General features: G+C 42.1%; 1 protein-coding gene across 1 annotated transcript; it reads left to right on the top strand.

The window, feature by feature from the left end:
• Positions 1-322: 322 nt before the first annotated feature.
• Positions 323-13,644, top strand: NUFIP1 (nuclear fragile X mental retardation protein interacting protein 1; the record flags this gene model as incomplete). The annotated part of the gene is made up of 5 exons (XM_010083021.1): positions 323-415; positions 4,180-4,442; positions 8,469-8,597; positions 9,783-10,015; positions 13,306-13,644. Coding segments are annotated over 5 exons (1,057 nt in total), but the record flags the coding sequence as incomplete, so codon positions are not given.
• Positions 13,645-26,266: the final 12,622 nt, after the last annotated feature.

The following is a 26,266-nucleotide window of genomic DNA, read 5'->3' on the forward strand; positions in this document are numbered from 1 at the left end:
CTCCAATTGAAGCACCATGAACATAAAATTGCAGGACTAAATCATGCTGTTATGTGTAGGGACAGTCATAAGCATGACTGAACTGTGTCTGTAGCTTGTTTGATGGTTTGGTAAATCTAGTAATGCTGATTTGGTAGGTTTTTTTTTTAATTTGAGTATATAAGCATAAATGCACTCAGGTTTCTTGACTTTTTAGAAGGAAACAGTCTGTTAAACGTTTTAAAAATCTATTAAATTTTTAAACATCTATTACTTTTATAGAGGATGATGGTTTGGTAAAAGGTCATTTGACAAAGCACAGTGAATTTTTTTTTTCTTGTAGAAATTTTCCTACGTTTGCAAACATTGAAAGGAAGAAGGCAATGCAGATGCAGAAAGAAGAAAGGGGTGAAGTGCTCACTACCCAACAGTTCGGGTAAGCGTTTTTCAAACAAGCTTGTTACTTTCCTCCTAATGAGCTCAGAAGTATGCTCTCTTGCTGTAGTCTCCCAGCACTTACTGCTTGCACTGTACTGATCTGGCTGCCCTTTAACAGAGGACAGGTCATTTGACAAACTGCAGATGTAATGTTCCTTTGTTTACAGTGCTTCGTAGTCCACTTCAGTTAAATTAAACAGTCATTGTATTAGAAACCTGATGTTCCTGATGAATTCAGCACTCTGGCTTACTTGAGAAAACCAAACTCTAGTGGCCGTCCGTTAGATCAGTGTAACCTTGGTCTCTGAAAAAGAAATAATGGGGACAGAAGTCACACAACATAATGAATCCACATGGTCTAATTCTCTAATACCTGAAAATGGCCAAGAGAGATTTTATGAGTGGACTTGGCTTCTTATTCTCTCCTTTCAGATGATAAATCAATAATCAAGTGAAGAGGGGAGGAAAATTTAACTTTATTTTCCTAAAATAGGAGCTTAAGTAGTGCTCCTTCTTTCTTCTACCCTACATCATCTGTATCTACCTGCTACGTTTGTTGTGGCCCTCATACTTAATCCTCTTTGCTTTTTATGTGTTCTCTCCCTTATATTGTGAATTACTTTCCAGTATGATCTTTGTTCTTTTCTCCTTCCCTCAGTGTCAGTGTTATGGGGAACTTGCTAGCTTCATTAGTTAGTTAACTTCATGCTTTAAAGCCTGTGGGAAGACTTTTTAGAAAAGTGTTATAATGATGACTTGTTTAGATGAGTGACTGAGCTGGAAGGCAGGAGCAGACTCACTTCTAAGGGGCTCTTGCTAAATCCCATTTGCTGGTGTATAGAAGTGAAGCTGTAGCGTGGCTACTTTATTTAATTTATTTTATTTATTTTTTTGTTAAATGGTGACAGTGCAAATTACCTTAGTGCACAATGTGCTTCGGAAGACACAACACTTAGGCACCCCTTCCACCATTTGCATTTCATGACTTTGGAAGGAAAGGTTTATAAAAGATTGAAGGAGAAGCTTTCTTTGAAAGATACAAAGTTGCAGAAGTGCTTTGGGCCCAGGAGCCAAACCTAGGCATTGAGACTAAAGCTGCAAACATATGCACTATTATGTGAGTTTTGCTTGTCACAGTAACAAGCTGTTTGGTGTCTACAGGTTTATTTTGTAACTTGTAGCTGTTCTAGTGAACTGTGAGTCAGATGCACTATGTAGTCTTAAATGTCTGTCAGCAATTCCATACCTATCTATCACATTGTTAGTAACTTTGTATCTGGAAAATTGTTCAGGGGAAAAAAGCTCTCAAAATTACTGGTTGTTTGCTTTCACTTGGTGACCTTTAACTCTGATTTTAGAAATCCCTAAACTGCTATCACTGTAGACTTGATGAACTGTCCAAAAAGCTGTGTTTTATCAACAGTAAAGATTCTGGAATTGGTGCTTATCTGCCAAATTTACTGATGCTTGAGACAAAAATAGAATACAGCTTGTTCTCTGCAAGCTGTGCTATTAAAGCAAATAGCTAAGTAAGGTTTAGAAAGGATTAGGTGCTTAACACTTCTACAGTGCTTTCCATTTGTGGTTCTCTGAAGTGCTTTACAACTGCTAATTCTCAGCATCCCCACATGTGAGATTAGAGATGCAGAAGGACCACTTTGGCAGTCTGTGTGGTGTCTTGCAACAACTGATTAATAGCGCATGGCTCTTTACCCCCTCTGAACGGGAAGTGAAGAGTACTTCTTTCACGAGAGGAGGGTGCATGCCATATTTGTGACCTTGGGGTTTGTTTCTTGGTGTGTAAGGCCCAAGGGATATCAGAATGTTGTTTTTAACCCTTTGTTGAGGAGAACATCTCTAATTGAGCCTGTATTTGCTCTGAATCCTCTAGGTTATACAAAAAACATCCTGAATTTAGAGCCCCATTGCACGAATTCAGAAGAGCAGTTCTGCATCTAGGTAGAGGTGAATTGTGGGTGCTAATATTAGACTCCTTTTGTGGATGAGAGACTGATGCACAGGAAGGTGGTGGCTTGCCTCTTGTGTCACAGGAGCAGTGTGGTAGATGACGCTATCAGGGCTGAGCAATCAGTGTTAGACACTGTCATGAAATGACTGGAGAATGAAATGAGATATGTTTTGTTGTGATTTAAAGCCATTTTGAATGCTATGTAACAGGCCCTGTTTTCTTTTCAAGAAGGACTTAAATCTGGAAAGGTGTGGAAGAGAGGAATGTTAGTAATGGGGCACTTCTGTATGAGGGAAGAGGTAGGTCGCTTGGAAGGGCTGTATGATAGAGTTCTAGAAAAATTGCATAGGTGGGAAGAGGTGAATAGAATGCAGTTACACACTCTTTTTTGTAATTCGAGAAGGATGAGGGTGCCAAATGACCATTTCAGACTTCAGAATGAAAGCAAACAACAGGAAGTCCTTTTTCACAAAATGTTGACACCTTGCTGTAAGGTTCTGGGGATACAAGAAGTTCACACAGCATCCCACAGCATGAGATGCAAAACCATAAGTGTCTTGGGAGCATCCCTAGTCAGAGAGGGTCTCTAAGTGGTACACCACAGAAAAGCAGATGAGTAGAAAGATGACCATTCACCCTGCTTTTATACTTTTTTTTTTTCTCTTTCCTCACATGTTCCGCTGGCTGCTTATTAGTGACGAGATACCATGTAAGAAATGCACATGTGAGCCTGTGCTTGCAGATCTGTGACTCTAGACCCATGGAGAAGTTTCAGAGAGAAGCTGGTGCCCAAGAATGGTATTATATGGTTGACTAGGGACAACAGGACCCCTGCCATACTGTAGGTGAGGCTGAGGGAGAGAGTACAGGGTGAAGCGAATCCTGGGGCTCATGCAAGATGGTAGATCTTGTATGTCTTTTTTGTGGTTGTAATGTGGTGAGGATTAGTTGCAGTCTTTTTTTTTTTTCTGAATTAAGTTTCTGTTGCCTGAAAACAAATATTTTCTGGAAGCTTAGGTTGTCACTTCTATATTTGCTTTTCTGTCTAGGTCACACTTATTGTTGTATTTATAGACTTTGAGGAGAGTTTGTTAGGCTCTCCAGGTACCTTCCTATAAACGTGTAAGATTACTGGAACCAGCATCCTTGTGCTCTTTCCGTATTTTAGAACTTGTTCTGTTTTGGGTTTTTTAAAATCCATTGTCCTGATAGAAGTTTCTTCGTTTTTCATCCGATTGAAAAAGATGAATGGTGTGTTAGTTGGGGGCACGAGCAGGCAGTCATTGCAACCGATGGTGTCAGGTGGCTGAACAGAGTTAGTGCAGCCAGATCCTTGTCTGACCTGGAACTGGAAAAAGGAGACTTTATTGGTGGAAGTATGCTTATAGCAGATGCTTCTCTTTTAATTCTGCATGTTCCCTCTGTTCTGAATGACTTCATTGCTTAAGTGAACATAATATTTGTTGACTTTGCAATGTGAAATGAAAACACTACATGCTCATGCTGTAGGTTGTCAGGGAGCTTGCTTAGCCCTCCTACCATTTGTCTTGTTAAAAGATAAGTCATGAACTTCAACCTCTTCATTTAGGTTCCAGCTTTGTCACATTGCCCTGCCAATGAGATGAGCTGTGAATTCCTGCCTGGTCGGTCACCATGTTAGCTGAGCTGGAGTGAGTCCTGGCATCATGCTCTGTTGCTGAACCTTGAATGTGGGCCTGAGCCTTTTGATTACATCAATTGATTTTATTCTCATAGCCTGCCATTTGTATGAGCTTTGTGTTTCTATTCTCCAGCAAAATGAAGGGGATGTGGAAACCTCCAGAAAATGAGGCGAGGTCTGGGCAGCAAGGAAGACAGAGGAGAAGACAAAGGCACCCATTCTGGAAGAAATTTAGGAAAAATAATGGTGATTATAATGTACAGAGAACTCAAAATGAAGCCAATGGACCAGAAAACAGCATGTGTGAAAAGGAACAGGAAAAACAGAGTGCTTTGGCAGCTCAACCATACGTAAAGGACGTGGACCCTCTTGGTCTTCTGGCAAATGGTGATGTTGGTAAGATGAAGGAACTTGGGGAAATTTTATTTTAGGTAGTACTGCTGAAAAAATTACTGAACTTCTGCGTAACTAGCAACTTCTGGGGAGAACTGAGGATTTAGAAAAACGTGAACTCTGTTTGGAAGAGGGTAACTGGGCACGTTTAAAATGGGATAGCTCTCTTTTAGTAGAGGATTGATGCAAGGATTGCTGTATTGTGGCTACAAGAGGATTGATGCAAGGATTGCTGTATTGTGGCTACAAGAGGGCCAACAGGGTCATAAGCTTGAAGGTAGTCCAACATCCCTGCACGTACAACTTGCACTTAGAACTTCCTTTTAAATTGAAATTTCTGTAGAGGGATATCCTGATTCAGGAATGGTCTTCTAAAAAAATTTCCAGTATGGTTATTGTGAAACATGGGTTAGTGTTTTACCTAAAGGAAATTGGGTAAATCTTGCATTTTGGGGAGTTTCTGTCCTAGTGGGCTTGGCTTGTTATCAAGGAAATTATCTCAGTAGTTTGGTAGTCTTTGAGATATGTGCATGTGTCTGACTGATTTCATGTCCGTGTGTGCTGTTAGAAGAAGCTAAAACTAGTAGACTTGTCTGAGATAGAGTTTGGAAAGAAGCTGAAATAAAAAGTAATTGAAGAAGAATTATGATTTGTAAAGGCAGAAACAAGAATGTTTTAAGATAATACCAGCATTAAGCACCTCTACATAAGTTTGCTTGCAAGCCAAGTTGATAGTATTATAAACACACAGGGAAAATCTAGCAGATTACTTTTATATCTTTCTGATTTTTCTGTGAGAATTAGGAAGCATTAGATTTTTATTCTGTATCATCAAATAATGCTTAATCTGAAGAGGAAAATATGTTGGGAAGGCAGGATGTAGGAGCATCTTGGATTTGCAAAAATATCCAGGTTGCGTACTTATTTCTTAACTGTGTGTGTTTTCAAGTATATTACTTGCTTTAAATCAATACTTGGGTTACAAACTGAGGAGGGTTTCTGGCCTCTTAATGGAGAACCTGAATTCTATCGTTGTTCTAACCAGTACTTTACAATAATAATCTTATTTTACTTGTAATCTTCTGATTAGAAATGCTTTCTTGTCCAGGACACTTGGCTGGGAAAGGCAGCAAAGGGAAAGTGGTTTGAGCCAGAGGGAAGTGATACTGTAGTAACTTTAGGAAGGAGAGGAAAAATAAATAGCATCTGAGTTGTTTAAGTTTAGATGCTGAAACTTTTGCTTGCTAGTCAGGGTTTTGGAAGTGTTGCCAAAAAATTTGTGTGCAATATTACATGTTCTGCCATAAATACTGTACGATAGCCTAAAGGACATGCACCAACTTAGGTTGCTAAACCAAGATGTAAAATAAGAAAATCTTTATAAAGTTAGAAGAATGAGGTACTATGACAATCAAATTATTTTTTAAAGACTATTAAGTATCTCTTTGTGGTTTTGAAATAACAGTATTTAGAATGTGAAAACAAATGGATTTCTTTGTATGAGTTAAATGAATTACTTAAAATGTCAGCATTTTCCTTTTAATTCTGGTTTTTGCTCTATTATTTAATTTAGTCTTGATACTCTCCATATGTGTGTGTTTTGTGAAGTATTGCTGCTTAGTTTTTTTGGTGAGCATGTCTTGTTTCCACATGCTGGCAGCAATATAAACTCTCCATATATAACTATTTATAATATACTCAGCAGTGATGCAGTACTCTCAGAATATGGCATGTAAGCGGAGTTACACTCTAGCTATTTTTAGAAATAAAACTAGACTGCATCTCCTGGAAAGACATCTGATGCTGAGTTTTTCCCCTTGAAAACATAATCTTCAATTAGTGGGAGCAAGAACTCAGCATCTCTGTGCAATTTGTTTATTCCACTAATCCCTGTGTGTTGGGAAACTGAAGTATGCTTAAATATAACTGTATTTCGCCACAGCATCTGTGTTTTACTTAATGATAAAAAGTCTAATTATCCAAAGTACAGCTAGTAACTTCTGTTATAATAGGTAGAAAAGGAATGTGGTACTTGCTTATTACATGTAATTAGGCCAGTTGCAGTTTTTTATACTATTGAGAAATACGGTCATAACAATAACAAACACAAAATGACTAAAAATTTTAAAAAAATCATCCAACTGAAGTCCATGGTTTTGCTGCATAGATACCTTTTGTTGGAGCATTTAAACCTTTCTAACAGTAGCAGCCCTTTCTCTAGAGGGAATATTTTTTTTGTGTAACGCATTCACTTAAGTTTTGTTTAGTGCCTAGTTCCTTCAAAGATAAGAAATTGAGTGGGAGATTAGAAAAGAGAATTTTCCTCTTGATTTGTAAGCAGACACAATGTAAGATGATGAGCCTGTTAGGTGTAAAATTTTGAGGGACCTACTGACCAGAAACAGTCAGTTGTATTCTGTAGTGCATAACACTTCCTCCAAACATGTTACTCTCAAAGAGAAAATGTATTCTAGTAAATGTGTTTTCCTAATTTGCTAGAAAGCTAATTGAAAGTAATTCTTTAAAATTTAAGGAAAAAAAAAAAGAAAAGGCACTCAACCACAGTCTGCACTCAACATTCTGGATGAGAGAGAGAAAAAAGCACCAATGAATCAAAATAACTTGGCGTAAATGCTGTCTTTATAATTGCTGAAGTATCTGCAGATGCTGTGTATTCTCCATTAGAGAAATGCACTGCGGTTGGCATGAGCTTCCAGTGTAATTGCAAATTGGCATGATTATTAAACCAGTGAGAATCAACCTTTCTCAATAAGAGCTCAAAGTAAAAAGAAACAGGTAAGGAGTTTAGATAAATACCTGCATATTTATGTAGAAGTTGTTCTACTGAACAGCACAAGCTCCAATGAATCAAATTGCCAATTGTTAATGATGTATTAGAGAATAGAGAAACATTTGTGATTTCAAAATAAAGATCTCCGAAGTGTTTATTTCAGTAAAATCTTAGGAAGTGTAAGGCAGCTTTCCTGGGGGGCAGGCTTAGACAGACAGGGGATGGGAGAGGGCATAATTCTTCTTTGTGAAAATAAGATTGCAGCCAGTCTTTTTGTATGAATCTCAACAAGCTAGTTTCTCAAAATGTTTCTTAGTAGTGGTATGTGTGTATATATATGAAATTTGTGTGTGTGTGTATTAATGAAAAGCATTTATTTGGTTTCTTGCTAACTCTAGCACTGTTCACCTGAGTGTCTTTCCAGGATTTTAGTGCATATAGATCCTTTGTTTTAAAGTGAAGCCATCACAATTTGCATGCTTATTTCTAGGAATCTTTTTCTGGTAGGACTCTGTTTTCCTATCTAGTACCCTCAATTTAAACACTTTTGGTCTGTTTCTCACCTATCTTCCTGGTATTCTCTTTTGTGGCAGTTTGAGGCTGTAATACCTTGCTCACTTGTGCCTGTCCATAATGCTCTGCAGGGATTTAAGTATCAAACAGTCTGAAGTACTGCTGAAAACTGATAATCTAATTTGTAGCCTTGGTTCTCCATGTCCATTATGAACTTTTTTTACTATTAAAAAATTTCTTTATTCTTAAACTCTTACTTTGAATGGGCCTGATTACCTTTTCTTTTTTTCTTCTTTTTTTTCCCTTTGCCTTGACTGGGTTTTGAATCCTCCTTCCCCACCCCCTGCCTCCGCAGGACTAAATCCAGAAAGACTTCAAAAAGTGTTATGAAATCCTCTCTCTCTCTTTATCTACACTTGATAATAAAACCTATAATTACATTTGGTACATGAAGAAAGAACCAGAAAGCCCAAGCTCTTGTTCAGGAAACTTTTTGCTTCTGTAGCTTTGCTGGCAGGACCGTAAACAAGTGGTGAGACGACTTTGCCACCGAATGACTCTAGAGGGTAGGCAAATGTGGGGATTTGCTATCAGTCCATGGTGTTGAGCAATGGTGCCCAACATTGGTCTTGCGTAGTGATGAGGTGGGGATTTAGCAGCAAGGCTGACTGTTGGCACGCAGGAGCACTGCAAAAAAATCAGTCTTGCCTTTTTTCTCCCTGCAGAATCCGATAAGGATGAAGCAGCAGACGAAGATGGGAGGCTGGGATTGACTGTTGTTCCCAAACAGGTCACCTCTGCACTGACTTCATTGTCAGCCAACTACGGCAGCGCATCTGACAGCGAGCCTGAAGGTGTGTAGGAGCGTGTCATCTGCCCTTCTCTCCCCTTCTCCCCTACATAACTGTGCTGGTGTGGACTGCAAGCAGTGATAAGATCTGATCACAAATGATCCTTCTTTTGGTAAGGATGGGAGGCTTCCCCTCTCCTGTATTTGGTCCTTTGCCATCTCCCATCCCATTGTCCAGCTCCAGTTGATTTATAAATGCAGCATTTATGAGTGCAGTAGCCCAATGGGAGCTCTTTACAGCTGCATCCCCAGCTGCTGAAAGCTGCAGGTTGTCAGTCAGAACCTATAGAGTACTTACAATTTATTGAGAAAAAACTTTTAAGAGACATCAAAGGTGTTACAGAAGAGGGTTTCCCCCCTCTGCCTTTGCTTGCCTTTTCTCAGGAGCATGTCTTGGCTTGAAGGGGAGGCATAAAATCTCTTTGGTTAGGCTATGTGACTTTGAATTTCCCAAGCCTTTTTTTCCCCCTAGTTGGGGAAAAAAAAAAGCACCCTGTCTTCAGTCTTGCTTCAAATCATGTTTGAATAGTGCCAGGAAAATCTGTTATGTTCACCCTGATAAAACTGATTTCCGTGTCCTTAAGGGCTTTTTCCGTAGAAGGCTTCTGGGTGTTGCAGTAAGACTTGAACTCTGTTGTACTTGGATTTTGTGCTTCTCCAAGTATATGCATCAGTGTATGTATGGCAGAGTACTGCTTCTGCTTTGTGTTTTTGCAGATAGTCACTATGCCTTATTTGCCCTAAGTGGCCTACCCGAAGTTACTGAGACCATCTAGCAGGCAGGGAATTGAACTTGGGCATCCTCTGCCCTAACTATCATGATTTTCTCAGCAGCCAAATTTGCAGCAAGCTATATTGTGACATGGAAGTAATGTACTTTCTAAGGGATAACAAGGCAGAGGTTCGAAAATCTGTTCAACTCTTTTTGCTTCTATTTTTCTTTTCGTAATGCAGAATTTCCATGTCTTGTTTTTCTTTCTGTGAATGCTTAGAGATTATTCTTTGTATTTTATAAGAAACTCTAAACCCAAACCAAACAAAACCCTCCCTTCCTCCAAGGAAGCCTTGAACATCTTCACATCAGGTTATGTGAGCAAGAATAGTACTAACGAACTGCCAGTGCATGGGGATATAAGCATGTTAAAGAGGCTTTTAAGTTTGAGATGAAAGTGTGTTCTTTTTCTTTAAGAAACCCCTGTCAAGACTGCAACAAAAGCTGAGAAAAGCCAGGCTGTGCTCAAAAATACGCCTCAAACTACTTCTGTTCCTCGGAGTCGAAACCCAAATCAAAAACGTCCAGAATCTGCAGGCACGACGTTAAGAAGCTCAAATTCAAATGCACGTCCCCCCAGAGGGCCTGATAAGTGGGGCAAGAAAACATTACCTCTCCTTCCAAAGCGCCGTCCAACTCTGCTGGAAATGGTAACAGTCTTAGTGCTAAAATAATGCCTCCTGTACAAGAGTAGCACTATTTGTGAACGGTTTCCCTCTTCCCTGTGGGAGGTTAGGGCAGTCTGTTAGCAATGGTCCTGTCTTAACATAGCAAAGTGAGTGTTTCACTTGGAGAAAGTGTAGATGCTTAAATAGACAAACAGAAATACCCTGGTGTGCTTTCAGGTAATGACTGACTTTGGTGAGCAAGAGATAACACTTGAATCATGTGCGTCAAATGAGCTGCACAAAGGACAAAACCTTTTTTCTTCCCTCTCCCCTTCCTGTGGTAGGTTTTGGTTGTGTGTGATCCCGTCAGCCTTATTCAGATCTTCCTCTCTTTTCTCCTGGCTTTGCTGTTCATGTGTGCTTCTCCTTCCCCTGATTGAGGAGCACACGATTTTTTCAGATGCAGTCAAAGAGATCTTGTTGGTAAGGGTGTTGGTGACTTAAACTGTAGAGTGGTGTTGAGGTGCAACCTGCACGTGCATGGGTTTCTGCTCTGTAGGCATGTTTAGATCAATCTGAGAAAGTGACAGCACTGGTACCTTGAAGAACTCATCAATGTCTCAGAAAGGTAAAAAGAGGTTTGTAGGGGTGAGTCTGTTCTCAGTGACAGTGCAAAGCATTCTATTTGGAAGCTTGATGGCTTCCTCTAGTACAGACAAAACTTTGAAGCTTTTATTGCATTTAGTACTCAGAAGCAACCTTAGCTAGGTAGGCTGCCCTTGTGGTTCTGTAAACAGCCAGCACAAAGCTCCCCCATCAAAGGAAAACTTATGTGGTCAGAGCACAGGAGAAAGCAGGGTGCCACTGACATCAGGGCTCTGAAACAGCACAGGATGTTTAGGCAAGAGATACCTGATAAGCCACATCCCAAGCTGCAGATGTGGGAGAAATCACTTGATAGTCCTTTTAGCACATACTACTTTTGCTGCCAAGAATTAAAGCTCCTAGTGACTGAAAAGGAAGTGTTTGCCCTTTGTGTAGCTCCCTAAGCATGCAGTCATCTTTATCTCTTGCTCTTCAAAGTTGTTGGTGATCAAAGCAGTGAGGACTCTGGAAAAAAGACATATAAAGTCCCACATGCTGAGAGAAGCTGGAAGAACATTAGGAGCATGAATTTTAGCTTGCCAGTATAGTCCATTTTAAAAATTACATTTTCGTGGTGTTTTTTTGCCTTTTAATGTCACTCAGACTGTTGTTAAAGGATGTGTGCTGTGGCTATGAATCAGAGGAGGGCCTGAAATTCACAGATAGGCTTCCACTGTCAGAAGTGGTCAGTGTATGAAAGCCTTGAGAAAGCAAAGTTAAAATTTTACTGAGTCACTGCTGAGTATTTGTCCAAAAAGTAAGGAAGTGGGATTGCGAAGCAAAGGATGTTGTATCAGTGAAATGATGCTTTCAAAAAAATAAAAGGAGAGGTAGGAGAATAGCTGCAGATGTCTATCTGCACTTGGTCGTCAGTGAGCTTGGGCACTGCTAAAACATGTTGTAGCCATGCAAACAGTAATGTGTGTTTAGCCATTCTGTATGCTGACAAAATAAAAAGCTTGTGAAGCATCACTCCACTGATACCCATCCCCGCATAAAAAAATATAATGCAAACATGCAGTCTTTGGTACGTTGATGGTGCATCCTGTCTGTGCCTTTATTTGGCCATTTGGGAATTTCTCCGAGTCCGGCAAAGAGAACGTTACTGTCCTGTCCCTTCTCTTCCCTAAACTGTATCTCTTAGTTCAGACGGGAGGTTTCTGAAGTCCTCTTTTAGGTGTCAGTTGCTTGTAACATCTCTTAGTAACTAGTTTAAATAGAAACACGCACACTTTCAAGTGGCTGGTTAAACCACTGTTGAAATGTAAAACAACGAAAAAGCTTGTCTTTGACATTACGAGCTAAATTTAACTAGATCTCCTGCAATGTGTTAATACAGATCTCAAACAAACAAGTTTAAAGCAAATGATCAGGTAGTTACAGATTTAGACACTTGCTTTAAACTTGTTTGATTAGAGTACTACTTCTGCTGACACTCACAATAACAAAAGATCCTTCAGCATTCTGGCTGGTTTTTTTTTTTTTAAATACAAAAACAAACTAGTGAGTTTAAAAGGAGATGAGGGAGGCCACTAGCACTTTGATTAAGCTATGAGACTCAGGTTGGTGGATTATAGCCTGAACCAGTTATTGCTATACAAATCCAAACCAGTTATTGTTATTTAAATCTACAGTCTGGTAGCTGAAAACATTCCCTTTCTTGTATTTGTAATTGTCTTTTACTCAGGGGTTTTCTAATAAAAAATGCATGGAGCGTTAAATTACAGATACAGTATAACCTGGAAAGTGTAAAAGATGCTAATAGGCTTGCTGTCCTGAGGTACTGGAATGTATGGCCTAGTATAGTCATGATATAAGAACATCATCATCTGGGTCTACAGTTAGATAACTGTTGGGGAAATGTCTAGTGTTTAGGTGTATTCAGTGATGTTCTCTACCACTTGAGAAAACTGAGATTGACAGCTTAATCTAAAGTTATCATCAGATTTGTCAGCTTACTCTACCTGCCTTGGTGCAGGTGCACTAAATGAGCAGTGCCTAAGCATGTGCACTTTGGGTAGACGAGGGTTTTTTTATCCTTTTCTGTGGTACAGTCATGTTCTAGTACCATAGTGAATCATGGTTGTTATGAGCCTCTATCAGTAGAAGTGGTGTTGGACCACCAAGCCCTGCTGCTCTAGTGGCCTGCTGCTGCCCAGAAGGGCAACTCCCTCCCTGCCTTCTCACTGGATGCCTGGTCCCCCCTCATCTTTGCTGTTTTGCTGACCCCATTCAGGTTTTGACACACATTTAAAACAAACAAACAAAAAAAACCCCAGAACACCCCACTGCTGTTTGTCAGGTTCATTTTCTCCTGGCTGGTGAGTTGAGCTGATGGAGTAAGGGGTCTGATTAATGCAAGTTGGCGTGAGGGAGGAGACAGCGAGCCTTTAGATCTCCCAGCCCTGCAAGCTGTGCGCTATTGCTGTCAAACACGCTTTCTGGCTCTGCCAAAGCCCCAGTCAGTCAGTGGGAAAGCACTGAATGTGGGAATATGTGGTGTTTCTGTGCTGTGTCTGGACAGGCAGTCTTGTGCTCCACATGTCCAGGACTGGTGTGAGAGACACAACTATTTAAATTCAGAGAAGTTCAAAATTGCTAAATAGAGCAGTACATCTTGCCAGGCTTGTATCAGCTACAGAACAATAGAGAGAAATGTGCATTATCTTCTCTTCTTTTTTTTGCAGTTACTGGCCCAGGACATCCGACATGAAAGGAATGTGATTTTGCAGTGTGTTCGATACCTCATCCAAAACAATGTGTTTGGACTTAATTTTAAAACAGAACCACAAGCTGAAACAGAGACTGAACAGTCCTCTACAACTACAGCAGAGTCTTTAACAGACAAACTCAAAGAATCTAATTGTTCTTGTAGCTCTGACCTTCAGTTAGCAGGAGGAGAAGATGATGCATTATTAATAGCCCAGGGTGAGAAAGCACCCGTGGATCAGACTTCACAGATGGTTCACTTGGCAGATGAGGACACATGGGAAACCCCATCAATTCAGTGTGAAGAAGCACTGTAGAGGATGTCTGTTGTGGACAGTAAAGCAAAGGCTCACGTTTTCTACCTGACTGATACTTTTTGAAAGACATCAGTATAACAGTATAATGATTAAAGTATGTACTGCGAACTGTTCAAACCACTTTTCTGATCTGTTCTGTCCAAGGTGGCCATTTCCTTGTGAAAACGGCATCTGTGTTGAGTAGTTGCATTTCCCCGTGGCAGAAGGTAGCAGCGGCACAGAGTATGACCTTCCCTAGATTAGGCGTGGATCCTCTCTTTTGAGCTTCAGACCTCTGAATGTTTTGCCTCCTTAAAAAGTATGTGTCAGTGCATTACCAGAGCCAAGTAGTGTTGTGGTAGGATCGATCTTCCTTACGTGAAATCATGGTCTGATGTATCAGGGAGTATCTGAATGTCCAGAGGTATTTCAGTGTACTTTTGAAATGGTAATTCAGTGCACATTTTTTCCCCAGCTGTTTTTGATACAATATATCCAATATGAATGTGCGATATCCAATATAAAATGAAGAAATTAGATGGAAGATACAACTGACCCGGCTCTAAAAGTACTGCCTGCAGAAGGAGCCGCCTCCTCTCTGAACTCATTTGTTAATTGAGCAGAGAAATGGAAATGAGGGTGCAGACTGATGGAAAAAGCCTTTTAAAAAAAATAAATAAATAAAGATACAATAACTGCTAACTGCTTGCGTCAGTGCTAGGTTGCTTCTTGACTTCAGTATCCAATATTAAGCCTTAGGCCTTTACTGCTGTTATGTCATTACCTGACAAATCTAACTCATAGCATGAAGAATATTATCAAAGTTTAGAAAGCTTACCAAGACTTACTGGTTTGTCCCTTTTTAATATGCATTGGTAATTTATTAGTTGTCCTTCTGCAAGAATGTCTCCCTTGGTACATTGTTTTGATGCTCCTACAGTATCCAGCAACTTGTTTTTCATAGATTTGTGCGTACATCTATAGTGTTGTGAGCACTAAAAAAGCATTAGCCAAGGCTTAGAAACAAGCTCAGTCCTTTGATTACATTGCACATTTGTTTGTCAGCATCCTTCTTGTCAAGGGCAGGTGTTAGTTTGTCATACTGACACTGAAAATGTGCCATGAAAATAATCTGTTACCAAAATCTCCACTTCAGAATGTTTCTCTGCTCTTTGTCTTTTCATTGTGGTTAAATGTTGGAGTTAAATCTCAGGGACTGGTTTTATTCTTTTGTTCTTTGGTAGAACTCTAGCCTTCCATTCCACCATCTAAAATACGGAGACTCACATGGGGTTTTTTTGTTACCTAATAACTGTGTTTTCTTCTAGTTATTTAACTTGTGCCAAATGTCTCATTTGTGGTGCACAGAAAACAAGAAATAGTTGAAAATTCTGTCCCACTGCTCCGATATTTATATCTATGACTGCATCTTGTGTTTGTAATGCACCATCTAAATTTATGGAATTATATAAATATCAACACCCTTGTAAAAGTTGTGTGTCTCAAGAATATATGTGCAGAATAGAAGCAGTGATCATAAACATATTTCCAAGGTAGATGATTCATTCTTCCCATGATGGTCCCACGAGACATCTTAATCTTACTGACTTGCTTATGGGTCTTACAGTTTTACTGCAATGAAAATACCAGCAAAGGACTCTAAGCTGCAGAGATCTGGCACTCAGGCAGAACTTGATTTCTGAGTGGAGTGGTACCAGTGCTGTTCAAAGCATGGGTAACAGCTGCAGAAAAAGAAATGGATGTCTTAGGATTGCTACTAAATTGCACTTTAAACAACCCTTAACATGCTTCTGTCCCTGTAAAGTTGATGGCAGAGCCTTCTTTGACTGTATGCTCTGACCTGGTGTTTAAAAAAAAACCCCACAAAAAACAACAGAACCTTTAATCTGAATTCTTTGTACTGTTGTCATTATGGACTTAAGAATATTAAACTTTCACATAAAACCAAAAACTTTGTCAGCAGAAAATCTTTTTAAAGTCTATTTCATGTAGATAGAAAGAGGTAGGTTTCTTTTGGGGGAGATCTGCATGTGGTGTAAGTCATGAATTTCAACCTAGGACTTGTTGCATACATGCAGAGTTGCTGTTCTTCTAGAGAACCACTTCTGCCAACTTGTATAGCAGACATGTGGAGACATATGCTACAGTGATGTTAAACCTGAAGCTGCAGACTTGGTCAATGAGTGGAAGGTCTTTGTCCTTCCCTCTTCACCGCTTTTCCTGTTCTTCCAGGCCACATTCAGACTTCACATACCCCCTCTTGCTATTCAAGAATGTGGTTTCTTGGTACTTTGGATTCAGCCTTTGGATAGGAAAGCTGCCAGAATGACCTTTTCTGGTACTGTCAAATGCCTATAGGCTTCTCTAGTCCCTGCAGCTTTTCCTGTTCTGGGTTGAGAAGGGTGGGTTTTGTTTACTCCTTTCTAATGAGATGCCTTTCTGTGTCTGTGTGACAAGAACTTGTTGCTTCTGACACTGCAGGAACCAACGTCTTGATTAAACTTTGTGTAGCTTTTACTCATTGTTTTGGTGTGGGGTGGTGGTTTTATGGGTTTTTTTAAGTTTTTTTGCAGTGTTATTAGGAAAAAAAAATCTTACTTCTCGGGCTTTGTGACTCACTTTAGATAAAAATATTTCAATGACAACCTTCACACTTTTGAATTTCAATTTTTATCTTCTTTTATAACTTAGCTACTGAAAATGTAATTGTAGGAGTCTAGTTTAAATTCAGTACCCTTGGGCTTTGGTGGTGTTTTATTTATTTTAAATCCATCTCACCTACAGAGCTAAAACACTTCAGAGAGGGAGGAAAAAAAAATTCACACTTCATTCGGTTGTGGTGGTGCAGCTTAGGCAATCCGGGTTTTTGCTGTGAACAAAGTCACCTATGCTACAGGCCAGCTGCTTCTGAGATGAGGGTGAGGGAAACAAGTGTTGTGTGTTTCTAATCCATATGAGCACTTGATCAGTGAGGGCTTTTGCAACTGATTTTACATGTTGATGTTGCAATCCTTGCATTGAGAACACAGGTGATGGGGTGGTTCGATTAGCCCTGCTCTGAAGGGAGATGCTGTCCCTGCTGTCAGTGCTCTGATCCTCTGTGTCAGCTCCTTACAACTGGGTGTCCCTCTGCTTCCCCTGTAACGGCTCATCCCAGTCATGAGGTGCAGTCATTATTCAGGAATAACAATCATACAGTCCTAGCATATCTTAGATGTTTAAAAAGTATTGAAGAACAAACTCATTGAGTGGGTCGTTCTGTCAAATTCAGAAGACTGGGCTGGAATACTGCATTCCCCAAGCTATCTAGAAGTGGCAATCTGGCATACTGTGAAATGATGACATCGTGAGGCCACTCTTGAATATCTTTAAAAGCACAAGACAATTGGAGAAAGTTCCTGAGGACTGGAAGGAAGGCAAATATCACTTCAGGAAGGCAAATATCACTCATTAGCTTCACCTTGACTGCAGGGAAGGTCATGGAGCAGGTGAGCCTGGAAACTATTTCCAGACGTAGTAAGGACAAGAAGGTGTTTGGGTTTTGTCAGCATGCATTTATGAAGGAGAAATGCTTGGTCAACTGTGTGATCTTCTACAGTGAGATTATTTGCTTGGTGGGTGATGGGAGGGCAGTGGATATTGCTTATTGTTGCTTTAGCAAGGCTTTTGACGCTGTCCTGTAGAATCTTTGTTGGTGAAGTACGGGCTAGGTAGGTGGATGTTGATGTAGACTAAGCACTAGCTGAAGTGCTAGTCTCAAAGGGTTGTGATCGATCACCAGTGGGTTGAGTGAGGTGGTCCTTTCTCTTTGTTCAGCACTGGTGAGGTGCATCTGGAGTGCTGGGTCCAGTGCTGGCCTCCCCTGTACAGGAGAGACATGGATGTACTTGAGCAAGTCCAGTGCAGGGCCACAAAGGTGATGAAGGGACTGGAGTGCCTTTGATATGGGGAGAAGCTGAGAGAGCCTGAAGAAGGAAAGGCTCAGGGGGTTCTTATCCCTGTGAATAAGTACCTGATGGGGGAAGTAAAGATGACAGAGCCAGGCTTTTCTCTGGTGCCCAGGGGCAGGACTTGAGGCAAGGGACACTAACCAAAAAACTATATTTCTTTTAAATATAGGAAGAAATGTTTTTGCTGTGAGGGGAGTCAAACACTGGCACAGGTTGCCCAGAGAGGTTGTGTCATGTCCATCCTTGGGAACATTCAAAACCCAACAGGATGCAGCCCTGAGCTGTGGGTGACCCAGCTGTGAACAGGAGGTTGGATGATCTCCAGAGGTGCCCACCAGCCTCAGCAGTGCTGGAAGTCCCTGCACTGAAGTGGATACGTTGCTCAAAATTATTTCTTGATGTAAGACAGCTGCTTTGGAAGCTCTGCTCCTACTGACGTGACAGTGCAGGTAGACCCCACAGGCTGCCCTGCCCACACAAAGTTGACAGGCTTCTTCAAGGATTGAAGAGAAGGTCCAACCTCAGCGTCAATGACAACAGACACAACTCCATGGCCTGCATTTGTCGCTAGTGTTTGCCTTTGCATAACCTTGGATTCAGGTCCATGCATCAGTTTGCAGAGAGGGATGGTAAATCCAATCCTTTAACTCTCCTTGCAATGCAATTTGAGACGGATGAATGAAAAATGCTGCCAAAGTGTTGGGTTTTGCTGTTAGTTGGTGAGGTGAAAGAGCTGTGTTGGTCTGGGTGTTCACGGATGCACTCTGGGAGCGCTCAATACCTGAAAGAAACTCCCGCTCTCCCTACTTTTCATTACTCTTTGGGCATATGTTGTGTGACTTTCTTCCTAAATTGTCCTCTAGTTTCTAAATATACTGTTCAGGCAGCAGCTCTTGTTTGGTAAGACAGCTTTCTTGGCATGGTATAATTTTCCCATCTTTTATTTATTGTATATGTAAAGGAAGCTGTATAGACTCTGTATGGGCATGAGCTCTTGTATAAAGGCAATACCAGCTCAGTGGAATAAAGCTCGTGTTGAGGAGTATCTTACATATCGGAACCCCTAGGTGCTCAGAGGAGCAGTTGTTTTGGGTGAGGGGAAATCCATTATGGGTTTCAGCTGAGCATTTTGTTTCGGGTTAACTAACACCATCATGAAGACACTGATCTGGGTACTTGTTGCAGAAAATGAGACAAGAAATTTAAACAAATGTAATATGTATTTGGAGAAAAATAGCAAATCTGTTTTCGTTTCGTCACAGCAAGCCAGATACCAAGTTTTAAACCTGCTTCCCCCACTCCAGTTTCACCACTTTACTTTCTAAAAACGCATGATCTACCTGAATAGTGGAAGTGTAACCTTGGCTTTGGGGAGGCTGGAAGAAAATTGCCACCATCAGTGTTTGTCTGTGCTGATCCACTGCTCTTGTGACCAGTGGGTGTCTGCTCAGACCTGGGTGCCTTTTAAACTCTGCTTCCTTGGCAAATGGTTGGGCGAAATTTACCATTGGATTGACTTATGGATGCATCTGGGCAAGTGGGATATTTTTTCAGTTCCAGAGATGGCCTGAAAAATCCCTGAGTATGCTGGCTTGTAATAATTTCAGAGGAGATTTCTTTATAATGTCTGACCAGAGTATAACGTTTTTGAGACATGGGTTTCAGACTGGTGAAATTTTCACTTGGGACAAAGGCTTTTCGTTTCCATTTTAACAGAAGCGAAAAAGCCAGAGCAGCTCCTGCTCAGCTTGGGAGAAGTTGACCCCCATCCCCAGGCTCCTAGAAGAGGGGTGCTTGGAGGCATGCCCTTAGGGCGTGTGGGGCGAGCCCATCCCATCTTCTGCCTCCCCACAACTCTGCTTGGCCCAAAGCACTTCCCTCCCACCGGAGGAGGAACCAAGGCTGAATCTCTCACTGGGGAGGCTGGACCTCTTCAAACCGAGCAGGGAAAAAAGCACCAGAGGATGCTGGAGAGAGGCCATGTGGTGCTTGGAGTATTCCTGGGCAAGGAGACGCAGTGGTCCGCATCCTTGAGATAATCCCCTTCTGAGCAAGTGCTTTTGCTGCCTCGCCTGCTTATTAAAGCTGTCTGCTTCCTCCTCCTCCTCTGCCCGGGTTGGGGAGCCTGGTCCGCACTCTCTCGTTCGCTGGAGCTATTAAGTAAATTCAACCTGAATTTGAAAATAGCAGTGGGATTACTTAAACCACATTTCTCAGCAAGTTTGCTGTTGCTAAAACTCTCCATCCTGTTGTACTTAAATCTAAACCCTCCTCTTTATTTTCCTTTGGTCTCTGAGCCAAGAGATTTTGACTTTCAAGGGCAAGATGTCAGTATTGTACCAGGCAATGTTGGAGGGAAGGTCATTGCATCAGATAGCAACAAAATATTGCAGCTTTCCAAAAGTGGAGGCTGTTTCCCAATCTTTCTGTTAAAGCCAATTAATTCTGGATTTTGGTGCCTGTCTTGTCTTTTGTGCTATTAGATGATACTGTTCATACAGATTTTTTCACAAGAGATAATGAAATTTGCCTGCCCTGTCTCCTTTCTTTGGAGAGAAAATACCAATAACACAGGAAGATTCTTTTTTTATTGCCTTTTGGTTTCATGGCCAGGAGCATGTTTTCCATCTCAGTTTCAGATGACTCTTCCTGAGAACCTGGGGTCTGTTGCCCCAGGATCTCCATCCATACACGGTGGAGATCCTGCGACACCCTCCAAGAAAATTCCAAGACAATCAGAATCAACATGTCTGGTGCTTTCCAAGGAAAAAAGGTAGTGTGCAGTGAGCAGCGTTTCACTGTATTATTGTATTGTCTGTATTGTATTGTATATATTGTATGTATTTATTTTTAAAGTGAAAGTTAAAAATGCTTGGGGATTATGTTTGAATGTAGGCATTGGTAAAATAATGTAAATCTCCACTATTTATGAGATTAATTATTGGTGATTCCAGGGTCGTGCCAGGTGGATATCCCATCCCCTTCGCCTAGGGGGTATCGGCTTCCCACCTTCTGGCATGGAAAGTATCTGGGGAGCCCCTGGCGCAAGCATGTCTCTGGAGCCTCTTCTGTGCAGTCAGATGTGGCATAAGAAAAGCAGTAATGTGACAAGTCATTCTCCTCTTTTGAAAACAACTGAATCATTGTCGTTGTCACAAAAGTTAGAGGTGGCATGGAGCACAGGCTGTTCTTGGTGGAGGATTACAAGATTGAGTTGGGATTTAGGGACGGAAATGCGCGCAGGATTTCCTTTTTAAAACCCTGTGCTTAAGTAGCTGTTTTGTTCCTATGCTAAAAACAAAAAATCTCAGGCTGGTGGGCTGCTTTCTGAATTTTTGGGGCGTTTTGGCTCACCCTGTGGCATGCCACTGGCAGTGCGATGTACAGGTGTGCCATGCCACATGCTAGAAACGCAGTTCTGTAGCGGAGTTTCTTGCTGGGGGTGCTGCAATGATCTCCTTCATTGAAATACCAGAGTCTGCACAGATAAAATGGTGGGGGCAAGTCGCCTGTGGAGGGTAACGCAGGGTGTCGGTACCTGCCTCCTACCCCTCTGGCCCAAGGGGAGGGGAGCACTGTCTGGGCGTGGGCAGCTCAAGGTTTCGGTGCGAGTGAGGATGATGATGCTCCATCCCATTGAGCCAAAGTGGCCAAGACATCAGCCCACTGGCACATCTTGGTCACAAGGCCAAGGTGACATCCCTGTGACCCACTTTGAATTTACCACTTAATTCATCTTCTCCAGCGCTATAAATAATTCAGACTGAGGCAGTTCAATGGTGATAAATAGGGCAATAAACCTCGTACTGCAGCGAAGGCTACAAAGAGAGCAACGCTTTTTAATTGACTGTTGCGCAGTGACTAGGAGAAGGAGAGAAATTCTAAGCACTGCACACGAACGTCACCGAGCACAACTTCTTTGATGGCTTTGAAGTTTCCTAGAGTATATCAAAGGACCATGTTTCACATAATGTTAGAGGTTTGAACCAGAAGATTACTTGTGATCCTGAAGTCTTCACACAAACTGACTTAACCTCATGGGACCACTGCAATGGTCTGGTTTTATATCTGTTAGGGCCTCTCATCAGTCTGCTTCATTCATCCTGCCTCCACCAGAGCCTGGTAAAACCTGAAGGCTGTAGGTGGGGAGGTCTGTGGCTCTTGCCACCAAGCCTTGTGCTCAGACCACTGTGCAACTCCCATCTCTTAATTAAAAGAGGTTTTCCTGGCACTTGATGCCCAGCGCTGTTGGTCGAGTGTCCTTACTACCCAGATGTGAGCCAAACGCCAGAGTGGCAGCAGTGGCTTCACGGGGCTGGACCAGGAAGTTGTCCAGTGAGGGATATCAGCTGTTTAAAAGCTGTTCCTGACTGCCAGTCCTGTTCAGGACCAATTGCCACCAACACCCCTGGTCTCAAAGGAAATATGACCTGTGCTGTCCTCTGGGCTAGCAATCGAGCCTTGAAAGCAGGAGTGAGCTGCAGGAGGCTGGAAAGGGTGGCACATCCCTGGGTTGCCGTCTGAGCTTGCGCATGTCTGATCATGGAAAATAACCAGGCATGCATGAGGCTGGGTTTTTTGGCAGCAGAGCAGAGACAGCATTCCTCCCTGTGGTTCTGGGGAGATCTGGTTAAACCTTTCTGGCTCGCTAGAGCTGCAGTTACATCATCTGAAGAACATATCGTGTGTGACGATATTCTGCCACCTGATGAATTAGCAGAGCTTTAGGCTTACCATTTTTGTGATGTGTGCCTATATTTAGCTTAATTTGTAATGGTCTGCTAGACTTCTCTGTAGTTAGCTAACGAGATCTGGTTCAATAGGTTACTGTGCTACATCCGGGTCTGGTTTGACTCGCAGCTATGAGAAAACTGGGGCCAGGGAATCTCAGAGCCTGCATTTGTATGCTGCTTATTCTGTGCCAGTCTGGGAGCAGATGTGCCTCTGCTCTTTCCCCGATCCCATCCGAGCATGGAGTCCCAGGGTGGCTCGTGGGAATGGCCCATTTAATTTAATAAGCCTAGGATTTCTGCTTAGGGTCATGGGCTGTGGGGATGTAACCTGAGAGGAGATGAGATCCGGCAAACCTTCTTGGCTGCTAAAGGCTCCAGGGAGTAATGATAGACAAGGCTTCTCCAGCCTCTGTCTTGTGCTCCCCTGAGGGCTGGGATTGCTCAGAGTAGCAGGGGAGGGAGGAGAGGGAGATGGTTCAATTTCCATAGCCAGCCCAGCTCTGATAGATGGCTTTGGAAATGCATTGCACTATTAAGGGGCAAGCATATAAGTGGGTGTGGACTTACAATACCCACAATTTCTTGGGAGAAAAGACCCAAGAGACAGATAAGCAACCAGCCGTTGTTTTCTGGACTCAATAAGATGCTGTTTATACTAGCAGCCAATCTAAATATCCATCTAAATCTGTAACTCCAGTAGTAAGCATCACAAGGGTTAACCATAATAAAAAGCTAGCTTGGCATTGTGTCTTTTCACTGAGAATCACTGAAGTAGAGATTTTCGCTCTGACCCGTGTCATTGAGCTCCAATCACTTGAAGGTCTCTTTAAATTCAGGCCAGCATCCTCTTGAGGCAGCACTGATGTTTTCTTATAGCTCTTTGAAATTTGTATGAAAAATGCTATACCTGAAGCCATTTTGATTAACTGTATTTGCTATGTTCCAAACAAGAGAGTAGGGTAACATCCCAGCTGATCTTGGTAAAGTGAGACAGTTTTGCTCATGGGCTTTTTTTTTTTTTTAAATGGTTTTAACTGCACCGCCAGGAGAATCTTCATCATTGCCTTCAGCTTCATGTAGCAATACATCAGAGGAGAAGCATAAATTCAGCAGGCTAACAGGGACAAAGGGTCATGGGAGTAGACCTTGGCAGACAAGCTGATGCGTGGAGCCCGGTCAGTACCTGAGTGGGTAATATATCACCACAGCTGCAGAGTGAGAGGCCACCCTCTATTGCAGCTGAAATGGAAACTCCTGCAGTAACAGAGGTGGGGTTTCTCAGGTGGATAGTGGTGGGGTGATATAGTTGCTGGCGCTTGTAAGTGCATGGGTGAGGGAAGCAGTCCTCTGTTTTTTTCACTTGGGTGAGTCTTATCCCTAAAATCACCTCCTGATCTCAACTAGAGATGCTAAATTCAGTATTGATCTTCAATTTGCTCTCCTCAGTGGATAAGCTTTAGCCTCCAGAGGTAGGGCGTGTTCCACTTTGGGTCAGGAAGCCCCAGTATAAGAAGCCAAACTCCTGAAAGAAACCATTACCATGATCTTTCTCCCTGATGAAGCAAACATTTCGCACCTTGTGTTTTCTGTGGGAGGTGTGCTCACCCTGGATGCATCTTTAGGGGACAGTATGCGCCTTTGAGTACGTTGGCCTCAAATTCCTAATAGAGGCACTCTGGCTTTCAAAACAAGGGTCCCTTCTTTCGCCTGCAAGGGTGATGACCTTGTAGCTCTTACATTTATGGGTTCTCAGAAATGAAGCTGATGAGTGCTCTGTCAGACCACGGTAGACAAGAAGGTCTGATGGGGTGGTGTTGACATAATTTGTAATTAATCACATAATTTGCAAGTTGCTGTGTAGCAGTTAGACAGGTCACGGCACCAAAACAGTGCTTGAAAAATTTAGCCTTGGATCTCTGTCGTGTTCCTTCTGCAGCAATGTCTGTCTGTCAACCTCATACCCATCCTCCACAGATCTGCAAGGCTAAAAGTGAGTGCTGGGTCTGGTTTGGAGGTAGAAAGATCCCAACAGCTCAGGAAATTGTTTTGGAGGCCTGGAGCAATGCTGGTGTAAGCTTTTTATCTCAACAGAGTGGAGACGGGAGCACAGAGGCTGGAGAGCAGAGCAAATGCTTGCAGGCAGCCAGGTTTAGAGGGGAAGGGGATTCAGGTCAGGGTAAGGCACTCCTGGGTTAAAATGCACCAAGCTTGCAAAGCAGTTCTTTAGCTTCAGTAGGACCACAGCAAGACATACTCTGCATCAGTACCTTCCTCTAGCAAGTCCTGAGAGCAGAGCTGGTTTGAGCTATTGCTGAAAGCTCTGAAAAATTCACCCCTGAGTGCTAGACTAGGAAATTACTCCTCACAGCCCAAATAAAAGATGGCCTCATAAGTGGGAAGGAATCTTGGGAAGACCCAGTGGTTTCCGTTAACATTGCCCAGCACGGCAAGCATTCATGCAAGAGCTGCCGTGTGCCATCTTCCTCCCTCCTTCCCCCATCTGCACTGCAGCTGCCTCCAGCACCGTTGCTTCCAATAATAGCAGCTATAACCAGCACTGTAAATCAGGCTCTGTAATTATGGGACCCAATGTGGAATAACAGGATGAACATATTGGTTAGCAGCTACTTTGAGGAAAACATGCAAATAAACCGAGGGGCCCCAGTAGGTGCTAAAAACAGTTTGTACCAAACTCCTGACCATCCTAACCGTTTGGCATAGTGGTGATTTGTGGTTTTGCTGTCTCCAAACGTAGCTGAGAATCAGCTTCCTCCTTTCACCCTCTTCTGTTACCTTCTCAAAGGGCAACCGCAACCACACAGCAAGCCACGTCTCTTTGCAAAAGAGTTTGGAAATGAAAACAGTGGTCATGGCTTCTATTGCCCTCGCTGTCCTCTGTGAAGGACATTTGCAAAAGTGTCCCAATCAAAGGTCCTGGTATTCTGCAGAGCACTGGTGTTGCGCCTGAGAGCTCAAACTTTGTGCTTTCAGGCTTTTAGTCATCAATAAACACAGTGACTACATGCACTTGCTGGATGTGCTCTCTCTTCTGCAGTGAAGTTGTTTGTTGCCATGGATATCGTTTTGTCTTGAGAGACACATAACCAACATGGATTTAAACAGATCCTTGTGGGTCAATATTTCCATAGGAGTAAATGCACATCTTGAGGCTTCCTAGAATTGTTTTACTTGTCCCTGATGCAAGGAGCATGAAGCACCCAGAGCTTCAGCTGGAGAAGTAATAGATGCTCCTTAACTGTAAGGAAAGATGGAATAAATTTTGTAAATTAATTTGTTCGAACCCAGAAAGGTAAAGGAACTTCTCTGAGCTCAGCAGCCAGGAGGATCAGATAGAAGTTTCTCTATTGTTTATTCTTGACAATTTGAAACTACTTTTTCTTGCCAGTCCTAATTTTTTTTTTTAAGAAGTGCCTTTCAGTCTGGAGTCTCCAAGATGTGTCATATTGCAGCTCATAAATGGACTTGTGTTCTGCGCGAACAATAGTTGTTACTGTTTAATGCGGAGATTTGATAAAATTTGCTAATGACTGCTGCAGAAAATGGGCAGATTGAGTGGAGATTTCAGTTTCTACCCAGGAGCAAAACTCCCACTCCCTGGCTTATGAATTTCATTAGGTAGAACTAATTAATGGGATGTTTCCTATTACCAAGATGAGAAGCAGTCCAAGAGGAGTCCAGGGAGGTTTGTACACTGCAGTACAATTGCTCTCCTTTTAAATGCTGCGAAAGCGTTGCATCCTATTTAATTCATCATTCCTTGTGTTTGTTTCTCTTCGTGACTCATAGCACAACACTGGCAGCAAGCCTAGGAAGTAGGTTATGGGATCTGGCATGGGGACACTGGTGGATTGTATTCCAAGTGTTGTGCTTACATTGCACCACCAGCCATGAGAGCATCCAGCAAACTGTGTTCATACT

This window comes from Pterocles gutturalis, unplaced genomic scaffold, assembly GCF_000699245.1.
Source record: "Pterocles gutturalis isolate BGI_N339 unplaced genomic scaffold, ASM69924v1 scaffold14265, whole genome shotgun sequence".
Classification (NCBI taxonomy): Eukaryota; Metazoa; Chordata; class Aves; order Pterocliformes; family Pteroclidae; genus Pterocles; species Pterocles gutturalis.